This window comes from Salvelinus alpinus, chromosome 16 (genome assembly GCF_045679555.1).
Source record: "Salvelinus alpinus chromosome 16, SLU_Salpinus.1, whole genome shotgun sequence".
Taxonomy (NCBI): Eukaryota; Metazoa; Chordata; class Actinopteri; order Salmoniformes; family Salmonidae; genus Salvelinus; species Salvelinus alpinus.
The window spans coordinates 13,022,058-13,037,160 of record NC_092101.1 but is presented as its reverse complement, the minus strand read 5'-3'; the positions used below and the strand labels follow the sequence as shown (position 1 = coordinate 13,037,160).

Genomic DNA, 15,103 nt, shown 5'->3' with positions numbered 1-15,103 from the left:
CATAAGCCTTGTTTTAGATAAAACATTGTTTTAGAGAATTTGGCAGTACGTCCAACCGGTCTCACAATCGCAGAACACTTGTAACCATGCCAGCCCAGGACCTCCACATCTGGCTTCTTCATTTGCGGGATCGTCTTGAGCCATCCGGACAGCTGATGAAACCGTGGGTTTTCACAACCGAAGAATTTCTGCACAAACGGTCAGAAACCGTCTCAGGGAAGCTCATCTGCGTGCTCGTCGTTCTCACAAGGATCTTGACCTGACTACAGTTCATCGTCGTAACTTCAGTTGGCAAATGCTCACCTTCGATAGCCACTGGCATGCTGAAGAAGTGTGCTCTTCACGGATCAATCCCGGGTTTCAACTGTACCGGGAAGATGGCAGACAGCGTGTATGGCATTGTGCAACTTCACACAGCCAGTGAAGAGGAGTGGGACAACATTCCACAGGCCACATTCAACAGCCTGATCAACTCTACGTGAAGGAGATGTGTCACGCTGCATGAGGTAAATGGAGGTCAAACCAGATACTGACTGGTTTCCTGATCCACGCCCTTAACTTTTTTTTTTTTTTTTTAAGGTGTCTGTGACCAACAGATGCATATCTGTATTCCCTGTCATGTGAAATCCATAGATTAGGGCCTAATTCAGTTATTTCAATTGACTGATTTCCTCACATGAACCCAGTAAAATTGGCATTACGATTGCATTAAATGCAATAGAATTGTCTCTACAAGTTCATGTTCCGATTGTTATATGTGTATATCTATAATTGCATGACAGTTTGTTTTGACTGGAGAAAGTGAACACTGTGTGTTTTGTAAGATCTGTTTACTTGGAGAGGCTGTTCCTAGAGTTCATGTGACCTGGGACTTGCTGCATGTGCAGACAGAACAGGTGTAAGCTAGATCCCCCCACCCACACATACCTTTAACATGACAGACAGATAGAACAACTCAGATTCTCCCCTCCCTGTGCTCACACATGTCAGACACTTTCCCCACAGTCTATCTGCTCAGATAGAGAGACTTCGGTAGAGCCAGGCAGGCCTTTTCAGACAGCTGTTGTTTGCTAGCTGAGGCGTGACGGAGCAGTAAACAGCACCCTGCCAGTCTGGCCTGCCTGCCTGTCGCAGCGGTGGAAGAGGAGGAGGGCGTTATTTTAGGCACTCAGACACTGTCACCTGTCGTAGGACTAGTCTGGACACTGTCTCCCAGACAGCACACTTAGCCGCACCAGAAACACTTGCCACACCACAACAACACTCTCTGGAGACCTTACCACAGAACAGGAGAACCAGCGATGTACACAAACGGACTCTGTATTGTCTGAATTAACGACTAAAGTGGTCTTTTACAGAGCTCTCTGGGCCTGAGATGGGCCAGTAAAACACCCAGGCGCTTTCAGAGGCCCTGATGGGATTCCTGCAGGACCTGCCATCCCCCGTCATCCCAAAGTCTATCTATCCCAGCCTGAAGACTACCCTGCAAGAGGAAGAAGGTAACAGCACCTTTAGCATTCACATGCTTCTTCATGTATCTCATCAAGAACTGACGCAAGGAGCATATTCTACTTGGTGGCAAACAAAACTAAGGAAAACAATTTAAAGGCCATCATTGAAGCACACTATCAGGACTGTCAAAATAATTGTGTATATTTTGGAATCACTTAGAAATGCAAAGCGAAATATGTTAATTTGGCATTGGATAGAAAATAATGTTGCTTACTTACCATTGTGTCTCACAGCCAAGGCACTAAGATTGTCACTCAATCTCCTTGCTGGTTCTTGTATCCAAGAGTTGTCCGTCGAGGAGACAGGCAGGCGTTTGCTGAAGGCGCTGGAGCCCCCGGCTGTGCCTCTGCCGGGCCTGCTTACCCTGCATTACCTGCTCAGACACCTGGACCGAGTGGGCCAGAGCTCGGCCCGCAACAGCCTGGACCTCCACACCCTCGCATTCCTCTTCAGCCCTCTTCTGCTCACCGCTGGGTCAGTTTCACATTTAAACAAATACTGTACCTATGTTGGTCATAAAACGTTCAGACAAAATATTTGTTTTTACTTAAACTCAAATTTAGACTAATCTTGAAGGGGGATAAAAACCTGCCATCTTCATAAGCGGCAGGTCCCTCTGCCACTTTTATGAGGGCTTTGTTGTGCCTGCGAGAGAGACACACTGGCCAGCCTACAGGCACAGAGAGGAAGAGAATGCATTAACAGTGCCAGCATCCTCTTGAGCGCATGCTGTTGTCAGTCTACAGAGTTCTGGCTGTAGGAATGGGCCCCAGATTGAGCCAGAAAGAGATTGAAGCCATAACACCTGTCTGTTTTCCTGGAAGGACAGTAGTCTCTATAGTCAGCAGAATATACATCCCCTCAGCACCTTTCCAATGTCCCACATGTTAGTAACTGAAGTCCTATTATGGCACCCATCCATCTGGTACTAATGTAAAATATGACCCCCCCCCCCCCCCTATCGCATTGAACAACTCTATAGCAAAGTTTTCCACCGTCCTCTGAATGACTTATGTATGAGTGTATTTATTTGTGTCCAGGTCAGAAGAAGGTCATCAGGTTTCTGCCCAGGTTCAGGTGCTGGAGAGGCTGCTGGTGGCGAGGGCCTGAGAGCTGGACCAGATGTCATCAGGTAAACACGCAAGCTCACAACAATTTAGCACACTCACTAATGTAACCCCCTCACCAGGCTCGAATGTGACTCTCAACATATTACCTTAGAATATCTGAACAGCATGGGATATTAGGTGAGAAGGACATCTCCAATAAGAATCCCTATTGTAAACTCGGTAAGGTTAGGACAACTAGAGTATTAACTTCAGATAGAATTATTATAGATTTGTGTTATTATATAAGGATATGCTTTCCCATGCATTAAATTAAACTGAAACAGTAAATGACTCCACCAATGCAACAGACATAAGTGTAAAGATGTATATTATCACAAATTCAATGTACCACATCAAAACAACTAAAAACAATAAACCCCAATGAGTCGTGCACAACCCATGTCCAAATTACTTGCAAGCTTATGTAACGGATGTGAAATGGCTAGCTAGTTAGCGGGTACGCGCTAGTAGCGTTTCAATCAGTTACGTCACTTGCTCTGAAACCTATTAGTAGTGTTGCCCATTGCTCTGCATGGCCGCGGCTTTTGTGGAGCGATGGGTAAAGACGCTTCGTGAGCGACCGTTGTTGATGTGTGCAGAGGGTCCCTGGTTCGCGCCCGTGTCGGGGCGAGGGGACGGTTTAAAGTTATACTGTTACACTTACCGTTGGCCCTCCAAAAAAAGTATGCCATACATAAAGTCCCGAAGCGCCCCGCCGTTGGAGTTACTCACTACTCGTTGATATTTCTTCACTGAAGTATAGCAGTTCCCAGCAGGTGTCCTCACAAGATCCACAGCTATCAATGCCAACAGTACTCCTTAGCAGCAACAGATATCCCATGGAAACATGAACTCGTTCATCTTCCACAAGCAATTCCCTCCAGGTCTCGCACTATCCTAGGCTAACCTCGAGCTGTCAAATACGTCCACGACGCGACGGTAGCTTCAGCCTCCAAGTGTTTCTTAACAAAAATAATAATAACTCATATAAAATCAAATCCGTATGTCCCTTCAAAACTCGGTAGATATGGGTTTTGTTCTATTCTTCTTCACCAACACTGATAATGTCTCTACATTTCTCTGTCAACGTCTCTCCCTCCTTTTTCAAGGTCTTTTTTTCCCAGGCTTCCTGTTAACCAGGTCAACTCTCCCATTGGCCACAGCTTAACAAGCTACCTTATTGGTCAAAACTTAAACTTCAAAGTAAACCAGCCTATTCACTTGTACATTAAATAAATATTTATTAAAAAATAAATGCATTAATGACATTACAATTCAGGAGCAATTCGATCATCTTTTAAATCTAATACCAATTAATTATAACAAATAAACTTGGTTTTAACAAGGTTATTACACTAAAAACCCATCTTTGCCTCCTGGGTAAATTTTGATTGGATGTCCCACTGTATTGTAACACCACCACCTATTGATTCCTTTGACAGCCCTATCTTCCAAGCCTTCCAAAACCAAAGCCATGGCAGCTTCTGTCATCAATGGGGATGGCAGCAAGATGTCTGATGTAGAGTGGTACTGGGGAGACATTTCCAGGTAAAAATTTAAAATAATGGATATCCACACTTGGTTATTTACAGTTGAAACCACGATCTTCTGTTTCAAGAAAAAAATATTGTCACTCGTCTTACTCACCCATCTTTAATTACATAATCATGCTATATATTTGTATATATTTTTTTCCAGAGATGAGGTGAATGACAAGATGAGAGACACACCAGATGGCACTTTCTTGGTCCGAGATGCCTCAAGCAAGGTGAAAGGAGAATATACATTGACTCTCAGGTAAGGGTATTAATAATGAAGTCTTTCTAAAATTTACTATTTTGTCCCTTTTACAATCCACTCCAAATTTGAGCTTGCCTAGTCACTCATTTAAAGTGCAATGGCATTTTACCACTTTGGATAGCTTCCAGAGTCTTTCACAGAACCTCAGTAATGTTGCACAACGTCTCTGGACTTTTCTAGGAAAGGAGGAAACAACCAGCTGATCAAGATCTTCCACCAAGGAGGCAAGTATGGCTTCTCTGAGCCGCTGACCTTTGCTTCTGTGGTGGAACTCATCCTGTATTATCACCACGAATCGCTGGCCCAGTACAACCCCAAGCTGGACTCACGGCTTCTGTACCCAATCTCCAAATATCAGCAGGTAGGCTCATTCTGTTATTATTATTATAGTGTTCTGTATCCTGTTCTGAAGGGCCTCAGTCTTGGTTTGGCTTCCGGGCCATATCTTAATGGGACTCCTTGGTTTTTAAATAGAGATGTTATAAGAGATAAGGAATGTAGCCTTCGAACAGCACTCTGATGCTTTCTGGAAGGCCCTACATTTCTTATGGAACATGCGTGAAGGAAAATAACCCATGGCATTCCCAAGAGCACTTAAGCTTGTCTGAAATGTCACCAAACAATTCTGTTTAGGTGAGAACAGTTTGCTTGCTGCCCTTCTCTATTTGAAATGCACTGAGCCCATATTGAATGCACTTTATCTCAACATCTCAAGTGCTGTGGTCAGTTAGTGACTTGTGGTCTTTGTTGTTTCCAGGATCAGGTGGTGAAAGGGGACAACGTGGAAGCAGTAGGAGAGCAACTGAAGGTGTACCACAAACAGTGCCAGGAGAAGAGCTGGGAATATGACGTCTTGTATGAAGAGTATACTCGCACCTCTCAGGTACATATCCAACACTTATGTTTTCACTGTCACATTTGGGTCTGGGCTCCATAGCATTTGAAATGAGCACAATATCGTCTGTTTTCCCTGTACTTCAGGAGTTACAGATGAACCGCACGGCCATCGAGGCCTTCAACGAGACCATCAAGATCTCAGAGGACGGGTGCGAGACCCAAGAATGCAATAGCAAGGAGAACATTGACCAGTTCCTCGGGGAGGGAAACAGCAAAGATACTGAGAGGTATCCACAATACATTGCTTGCTCTAGGATTTTCCTGTTGTGATACAGGCTTTGAACTAGCCCTCTGATTGACTATGAAGCTGGTCGTGATCATGATTTTAAAGTGGGGGACCTAACAATGTTGTCGCTCCATCTCCCAGAATCCAAAGTAATTGGGATAAGCTGAAGTCGCGGGTGACTGAGATCCATGACAGGAAGAGGAAGCTAGGGCAGGACCTGAAGGAGCATGCGACAGACAAACAAGAGATCGATAAGAAGATGAGTAGCCTGAAAACGGACCTCGTGCAGCTGAAAAAGATTCGAGACCAGTACCTGGTGTAAGTTATACCCTTCTACCACACACACACACACACACACACACACACACACACACACACACACACACACACACACACACACACACTGCAATATTTAGGAACATGGCACTCTAACAGTTTGCTTGTGTTAACGTCCCAGGTGGCTGAATCAGAAGGGCACCAGACAGAAGAAGATTAACGAGTGGCTGGGGATCAAAAACGACATGGAAGAGTGAGTGAAACCAATGTGGCCATTAGCCAGTTGTAATGTATTACCACGTATTATCATGTCGTATCGTGTATCGTATTGACACTGGTTTCCTCCCCATGTCTGCCGTTCTTCCCCTCTACCTCCCAGCCTGTATTCTCTGGTGGATGAGGAGGAAGACCTGCCGCACCTCGACGAGCGCACTTGGTACGTGGGCGACATCAAGCGCAGCCAAGCCGAGGAGCTGCTGAGGGGAAAGGGTGACGGCACTTTCCTGATCCGAGACAGCCAGTCCCAGAAGGGCTCCTATGCCTGCTCTGTAGTGTGAGTCCCGTTAGCCTGACCTGGGGTCTGTAAAGCCTTGTTAACACTGGCAGTTTGAAGTGACTCAAATCGATTTTTTTTTTGCATATTAGGGCTGGGAATTTACGATACGATATTATCATGATAGTTAGGTGACGATACGATATGTATTGCAATTCTCACAATTCTAGATGTATTGTGATTCAATACTGTGATTTTATTGCAATTCAATGTTCCAAAATATTGCTTCTGCAGAGTGGCAAGAGAGAGCCTGTCACGCCCTGACCATAGTTTGCTTTGTATGTTTTATGTTTTGTTTGGTCAGGATGTGATCTGAGTGGGCATTCTATGTTGTATGTCTGGTTTGTCTATTTCTATGTGTTTGGCCTGATATGGTTCTCAATCAGAGACAGGTGTTTTGCGTTGTCTCTGATTGGGAACCATATTTAGGTAGCCTGTTTTGTATTGTGGGTTGTGGGTTATTGTCTATGTGTTAGTTGCTTGTGTCTGCACTATTATATATAGCGTCACGTTCGTTTTATTGTTTTGTATTAGTTTGGTTAAGTGTTCTTCTTAAATAAATAGAAGAATGTATTCACTTCACGCTGCACCTTGGTCCTCCTCTCTTTCTCCCGAAGACGATCGTGACAGAGCCATGAGAAAACAAGTTTTGCTCAGTAATGGAAAAAAAAAGTGCTGAAAACATATTGGGTCCCTATTTAAAAATACGATGGAGAACAAGCTATGAAGGAAGAATACTGGCATTTTGGTGCAGGTACAGAAAACTAGCGCAAACATAATATTGCAATATTGCCAAAACGATACGATATATCGTCAAAAATAATATCCGATATGTAACTATTGATTTTTTCCCGCAATCTGAATTGTATATCCAATTTGAATCTGTTTTTTCCCTGCAGTCTGAACAGCCAAAAGCACATGGAATCAGATATTTCAAGACACATTTCAAACCACCTTCGTAGGTGGTTTAAAATCAGATACCAATCTGATTCCTGACTTGTGTCTGTACGGTCAAATTTAGTTTACCTCAAGTGGTTTTTAGACTGTTATTTGGCATATCTTGTTGCTTGCTAGCTACTCTGTTGACAGTTTTACAAGAACATGTGGTATCTAACTAGCTTGTTAATTGTTTACAAACAAATTAGTGAATGTGCTAGAAAGTTAAACAGCTTCCTAGCTAGCTAGTTGACTGCTGTGGCTAGCCAAAAAGGACTTGTTTTTTGAAAGTTCATCTTATCCTTTCAGGCTTTACATGTTTTCTTACACTATCATTTTGAACATTCAAAGCAACTAGGAGACGTCCATGGCAGGCATTGTTGTCACCACCGTAGCTAGCTACATAATTTCTGAGTGATAGGAAGCACGAGCACCACCACCAATCAGCCTACACCACTGCACACATACCTGTCATTAGGATTACAACTAGCATAGCCATGTCAGCAAATGACTGCTGTCTGAACACACACAAATGCAATTTGGTCACTTGTAACTTGCTGTTTGACAGTCAGTATTCCAAACTGATTTGAGCATTAAGGCTTGCCGTGTGAACAAGGCTTTAGTGAACACAGAATGATTTGGGTTGGAATACGGCTAGACAGTTGGTTTAGCCAGATTTATCAGATGTTTTCCGGCCTCACCTGCGAGATGCTGAAAATCTCAAATGCATAGGAAATATAGGGACCATCTAAAAACATGGTTGGCCAATCTTATCCTCAAAAGGCAGTTATGGGTGCAGGCTTTTGTTCCAGCAAGCAGTAACACAACTGATTCAGCTTGTTCAAACCTATGGGATTGCATAAAGAATGTCGGTATTTATTTATTTTGATCCAAAGCCACGAATGAGTGCTGCAAAAAGCTTCGTTCTGCAAAATAGCCTACAAAATATGCCTAACCTAAACATTCATTTAATTGCCTAAATAAACTAGTACAGTTCATAAGTAAATTAATAAATAGCTCAGGTCTTGAAAACACTGTGGTAAATAAAGCAATTATTTTTGCGGGGGGAGGGAGAGAAACCAAAAGCATAACCAGCGTTCTAACTCCCTCTTGTGATAGTGTGGCGCAATGACAGAATGAGGTCATTTACCACAATCTGCCACCATCTACCACAAACATGTCGCAGCATAAGGAACCACTGTAGCAGGAACATTTATGGTGTGTAGATCTTGATAGTAGTCCACTTCTGAGGTCTTGAAAAACATTTGACAAACTGTGATTTTGGGGTGAAATATCACGTTGACTGCTGTGTTTCGGCTAACCAAAGGTTCTGTTCTTGACTTCACATATCTATTCATGCAGTGTGGACGGGGACATCAAGCACTGTGTGATATTCAAGACCTCCACGGGCTACGGCTTCGCCAAGCCCTACAACCTGTACAGCTCCCTGAGAGAGCTGGTGCTTCACTATAGACACACCTCCCTGGTCCAACACAATGACTTGCTGAATGTAACTCTGGCATGTCCTGTCCTAACCCAGCAGCGAACCAAAAGAGAAGCAAGATAACCCGGACAGGGCCTGGCACACACAGAGGAAACAAACAGAACTCATAAAGACCACAAACCCTCACTTTTCCCATACAAGAAAACAAAAAGCAAACAGCTTTCTGCACGTTGGGTTTGAGAGGAGGGGATGAGCGGAGTGGATTTTGACATGGAAGAGCACATTCACATGTTCTATTTTTGTTAAGTCTCTACAACACTACACAGTTTTTGGAGAAACATTTTTAAATCTCTGAAAGTAATTGCTGTAGATTCTTTTGAAATCGACTTTGAAATGTATTTCTTTATTTTTCTGTTACTTTTTTCTACAGTTAAAGAGGGGCTTTTTGCGAGAGGGTTTGATATTCAAGACATGGAGAACAAAAAGACCAAGCAGCGCTTTTCTGTTTACATTAAGCCTTGCTCACATTGTCCACTGTGGTAAAATGCTTAAAGGGATTCTCCAGTACTTTTGACTACTTTTTAGCCAGTAGTTCTGAAAGAACCGCTCACGAGCCAAAATTGCGTACTACGTCCATATGTGCACCACGTCATTCCTTTCTGTCTCGCTCATTTGCAACTTGCCAGCTGTTACTGACATGGCGAGGGGCTGAAGCTCATTGGTTGAACGCGAATTACTAGGGTTGGCACAGGTGGGGGAAGATTTTGGGGAAAATGGCGCAGCAAAGCTTCCAGAAAAACAGTTGCTTTCAAACTAGGGATTTTGTGGCTAATTGAGGTAAAACAGTAATTATTAACTGTCAGTGTTTTATTTCTTTACTTCAAGTTCATATTAATACAAACAAAAAATCCACAGCGTTGGGGAACACACACACACACAAAGAAAGCATTCTATCTGCTCTCTGTGTAACCTTTCATGCTATGTGCCCTTTCACAGTAGAACATGGTGGAACACTTGGTGGTGAAAGTGCCTTCTGTTCTAATCCTCTGTCTTCCATTATTTCTCTGTAAATCAGAGTCCGTGTGGATGCCTGGCCCCAATCAGATGCCAAGTGTTTTGTACAGCACTGTGTGTGAAACTGGAAATCCGAAATGGACCTCACTATTGATTGCCTTAGAGCAGCAGGGATGGGCAACTCCCTCAGAGTTGTATCTGGCACTACTGCCACTGCCTGCTCAGAGTGCACACATCTGGTTTCCCAGGTCTCAATCAGAAGCTGATTTAAAGGAAAGACACTATGAAGACAAAACTTGCCCACCCCTGCATTAGTGTGTGTATGATGGGGGTGTTGGAATTGTCCATGTTGGAAATGGATTTATGTTCACATTTTTCGAGTCGATCATTGGTAAATCTTGTGGGGGTTGAGTTGCTTGCAGCTGACATTAGGTTATGTATGCTGTATGAACTGAGGAATTTGTCAGTCTCTCGTTAAGGTATAAGTAGCCTATTTCAATGATTCAAAACGCATTTTCCTTCATTGGACCTTACCTGCCACACTTTATGAATGCACTTATTTCTCAGCTTCCAAATCTGTTTTGTAATGCTAACATACACAAGATATTCTTGTTAGATTTTGAACAAACTACTTTGACAAACTGATTAGTACTATGCAGCGAGTTAGGAGACAACTTGATGACGCCTCGTTATCGAAATTGATAACCCTCACATTTGTCGTGTATGAATCAGACCTTTTTAAAAGACTAGAGGAGGTATTGAGGTAGAAATCCAACGTCAGGGACACAGAAGGTCATAAAACATTAGCTTTTGCACGCAATAATCTCACTTGATTTAGAGATCTTGTAAAGTATTATTATCATGTTCTTAACCTTTAGCAAAAGCAGGGGTGACGGGGTTATTGGTGCTAGAAGTGGACGATGTTTTATATATTATGATGACATTGCATTGGTGCATTTTATTGCTCACTACTAGGAGTGATTCAATTGCCCAGCATGTTGGGATTGGTGAAAATGTAAGTTTTATAACTGTCAACATTGTTTGTTTTGTGTGTTATGTTAATCTGGTAAACCCATTTCTTATGTGTATATGGTAGTTAGGAGAAAAGGTCTCCTTGGAGAGAGATGACAGATGAATGTAAAAAGAGAGAGCAATCCAAAAAAGTTTCCTGTTTATTTTGAAATTGCACTTGCAGTGTAAGACTATGCTTGTTCTCCAAAGTGTAGACAGTCTTTTCACAGTGAGCCAGGCTCAGAGGAATTGTTATACCTTTCCCCTTGCCTTGTCTGTGTGCTTGGGCCCATATTGGAGATTATGACTAAAGCTATGCTTGATTGCCCCACAGACTGTTATGACGGTGCAACATAAAATACCAAACGCTTCTTCAGCTTGTGAGAGAAAGTGTGTGAGTGGGTAAACGTTTGAGGTTTGAGTAGGGAGGTTGCCTTGCCAATATTTAAATCTGGACCTGTAAATGCACTACAAAGACATTAATATGTTTCAGGAGTTTTATTACAATTGGACTTGAACATGCTCATTTATTTATTTACAATAACCGGCTATGATAGGTCAGAAACACTCATTCATTGTAAGACAAGGATGGCATCATTTAAGAGGCACTTTTAAGGATCTGTTTGAAAAGGGTTTTTATGAAAGGCCGTTAAACCCGTCTGTGTTTCAGTGTTTTTGTTATTCGTTCATCATAACCTGAACAGATTTAATTGAATAAGCTAATGTGATTTAAAAAAAATCTTCTTTACATTTATATTTAATGTGTTTACAATCTCTAAATAACCAAATAGATTAAAAAGACTGTTTTCTAACAATCTATTTGTCTGCTCAAAAGCTTATCTAGAATGAAATTCTGTCGTAATGTTTGTTGTATCTTGACTTTCAAATGTTTTTAAGACTGCTTGGTTTTTAACTTTTGTATTTGTGAAACTGCAATTTATACAACATTGACATAGGTTGGAGTTAAGTACTTTGAAACATGGAAAACCCCCCAAAACATTGCAAAATGCACTTTAAGATTGACTGTAAGCAGCATTAGTCCAACTCTGTAAAATTGTTATTGCATTACTTTCTGGCTGCACATAAACAATGGTATATCTTCATGTTGTATTTGTTAGACTGGTAGTTTTGTATAGGACTAAATTAACCATTTATTAAAAAGAGTATAGTTGTCAAAATACCTTTTTGTTGACATTTTTACCAACTATTTTCTGAGAAAAGTAATCCCTTGCTCAGAAGGCAATTGAGTGTAAACATTGGGAGAATTGTGATATCTACTGTCAAAATGTGGTCAGATGGTCTATGATGTTCCTCACTGTTGTCTTGGCAATTTTCTTTGTAGTTAGTCACTACTGATGATGGACTGCTTTATTTAGCTACTGCCTTGATGTTGTGACTGTATATATGTTATTAATGATCTATTAGGTAATTAATCAATCAATTTAGAAGGCTTTTACTCTGGCCTAAGTTTTATGTTTGTTATTATGCCTGTTTTGCCAACCAATTTGTCTCTACGTAAAGAGAAGTGTCTGAAGAGATGATATGGCTGTTGTAATTGTTGTGGGATGTCCAATGAGAGAGTTTGGCTTCTCAAGTGGTCACAAAAATCCATCTCGTTAGCACATCTGAGGATGATACTAATCATTGGTGGGAGGAGCTCCAACCCACTGGCTTTTCAAATTGGTCAGAGTGTTGTCTGAGATAAGTGTCAAGGAAGGCTTTGGCTTCAGTACCTGTAAGCAACATGACGTTTGCACCTGTTTGACTTTTTTTGCTGCTCTACTTTCAAGAAATCCCAAGGAAAGTCGAAGCCCAAACCGGCTTGTGAATACCCCCCCCCCCCCCCCCCTTCGCAGTGGTGTAGGAGTTTGGAAATTGCAATAGAATGTAGGGTACGTTTTGATCATCAAGTTTGAATAACTGCACTGAGACATTATTATAATGACAACTGCTGTTTTATCAAATCTATTCATGTTTTTTTCTTGATTCTGGCTTGAAGTATTTCATCTGTCGCAGTTGAATGATTAAAGCGTCATTTTCTACAAATCAAATGTCCTTTGTGTGTAATGTCACCAAGCATTAAGACATTCTCCTACAATATATGTAAATGTCAGTGTATATCCCATATTCACCAGAGGTCCTACATTTCGTGAGGGCGTGTGACTGAAGCCAAACCTCAATGAGAATGTGACGCCAACAAGCCGTTTTGTTTCGGTTCAAGTTAAGACCTTAAATGTGTCTTCATGAGAATTTTAAAGCCCTCCATTTTACTATGATTTCTAAACATTCAACATGTAACTGGGGGTTGGAAGTTGTTTTGGTTCCCACAATATTCATTCTCAGGTAAATTCCAGGCAAGTAATTATTTGTCTAATTGAAAGAGTAAGCCTGCTGTGTGTGAGAACATAGATTGCAAGATTATGTTATAATACTGTTATTGCATCAACTGGTTGTTTTATGCAACAGAATAGTGAGTTATTAGAACACTTGAATCTGTGTGTTCTACTGAGGATGGGCCTTTGGGAGATTTATGCTGACAGAAGATTTACGATGTCTTTGGGTGATAAGCCAAACAAGACTGCATTCCATAGCATGAGTTAATGTTTCTGTACTGGGGGTACCAGGGGGGGATGACTACAATATGGAGCTGGGGGCCAGACTCTGGTTTTTACACATCCAGAACAGTTTTTACAGCAGATACTGTTTGCTGTCAATTATTAGTATCTTTCATACAATTTTTTTCCTTGTGACCCATTCCATTCCCATCCCATTCCATTTGTCATGAACACCCAGGAGGAGGGACTTTGCTATAAAATGCTGTGGTATAGTCCTGCTGGTTGGGCTCTCAACGAATCACCAATGGGGGGCTAATTGACAAGTTCCATTACTGCAGTAAATAAATAATAAAGTTGACTTGTTTTGAAGAAATGTAAGTCTCTCCTTTTGATTAGAATAATTCCACGACACGTGCTTTCCCTGAACATGTATCACACATGTTCATGTATCCTGTCTAGGTTCAGAAGCAGTGTCTAGAGCTCAATGCCACCAGACCCAACTTGGCGGTACCCCGAGTGGAGGTGACCCTGTACTATGAGAGCCTGTGTCCAGGCCTTCCTCACCCAGCAGCTCTTTCCCACCTGGGCCATGCTCCACGACATCATGGACGTCAAATTGGTGCCCTACGGCAATGCACAGGTAGGCCTCTTCTCGAAGTGGAGAGCACTGGGTCATGTTCAGTAGGGCACATTTTTAAAAGTGAAGTTCAGGTTGTACCTCAGTACAGGTCTTTTGATAGATCCATGTTCAGTTAGACTATTGAATGAATAAGAACATTAGAGAAATCAACAGTAATTACAGAAGTAAATATTGTGTTGTGTTAATGCTGCAGCCTTATTCCTGGTGTTCTTTCACAGGAGCTTCCCTCAGGGAATTCTCCCTTCACCTGTCAACATGGAGAACCAGAGTGTCATGGTAACATGATTGAGGTGAGCCTGCCAATCAAATGGCAAACTGCTTGTAACCTGAAATATTGTTCATTCATGATGTCATACCTTCCGCTTAGGCATGTATTCTACATTCAGTGGGTCGGTACTCAGCATTCCCAGTCATTTACTGCATGGAATCTGCAGCTAACATTCTTGATGCTGCCCAACCTGTGAGTATTGTACTGTTTTTAACTTAATGTTTTAGCTATTGCATTTTTCGCCATTCAAAATGCATTTGTGCACCTGTTTACATCAAGGGCTCTGGTTGCATTCTGTTCTCCTCTCATGCAATCAAACACCATGTGCCGACGTCACAGTCATCTGTGTATTCCTGCAAAGCAGCAAAGGAGGAGGAAGTGGAATATCAATGTACAGGCTTGACGTCGGCACATGGTGTTTGATTGCATGACCAGCTATACACTTAAGAGTTTTAAGTAGCACTGTATCCGCTCAAAAAACATTACTCGGTAACCCCATTGTTGATGAACAGTAGATACTCACCCCTAGCTGTACTATAGCCATGTTATCTACATTGTGCACCTAGTTTCAGTCCCGGCACGGTCTTCTTACCCCATTAATAGTAACCCAGGGGACGTGTGTTTTGGCCGGACAGAGCTTTGGTCTTCAGGGCGTTCTCGTGCATCAGTTTGAAGCCGAGCTCTCCCTTCACACAGGACGTGACTTTCAGGACCAAGCTTTGTCATCGCGTTTCAACTTGGTCTGCAAAATGTACAAGGTGAGTTGCAGGGGGGTTACTGGTCCTTGTTTGTTTAATATTAATTACATTTAAAGTTGTAAACTGTGATCAACATGTACTTGGTCATGGGCTGAGCTAAAATG

General features: G+C 42.1%; 1 protein-coding gene and 1 pseudogene across 1 annotated transcript; both read left to right on the top strand.

Moving 5' to 3' along the window:
• The first annotated feature begins 1,939 nt into the window (after positions 1-1,939).
• Positions 1,940-12,534, top strand: LOC139540839 (phosphatidylinositol 3-kinase regulatory subunit beta-like). Its single transcript, XM_071344842.1, has 11 exons — positions 1,940-1,986; positions 2,553-2,644; positions 4,064-4,169; positions 4,320-4,418; positions 4,602-4,782; positions 5,179-5,304; positions 5,403-5,545; positions 5,686-5,862; positions 6,002-6,073; positions 6,200-6,373; positions 8,672-12,534. The coding sequence occupies exons 2-11, from the start codon at positions 2,635-2,637 to the stop codon at positions 8,874-8,876; spliced, it is 1,293 nt and encodes a 430-aa protein (XP_071200943.1). The 5' UTR covers positions 1,940-1,986; positions 2,553-2,634; the 3' UTR covers positions 8,877-12,534.
• On the top strand, positions 12,530-14,644 carry LOC139541751 (gamma-interferon-inducible lysosomal thiol reductase-like; annotated as a pseudogene).
• The last annotated feature ends 459 nt before the right edge of the window (positions 14,645-15,103 follow it).

Coding starts and splice junctions, on each gene's coding strand:
- LOC139540839 (XM_071344842.1), top strand. Junction 6,074..6,199: donor ATCAAAAACGACATGGAAGA/GTGAGTGAAACC, acceptor TCTACCTCCCAG/CCTGTATTCTCTGGTGGATG. Junction 6,374..8,671: donor TCCTATGCCTGCTCTGTAGT/GTGAGTCCCGTT, acceptor CTATTCATGCAG/TGTGGACGGGGACATCAAGC.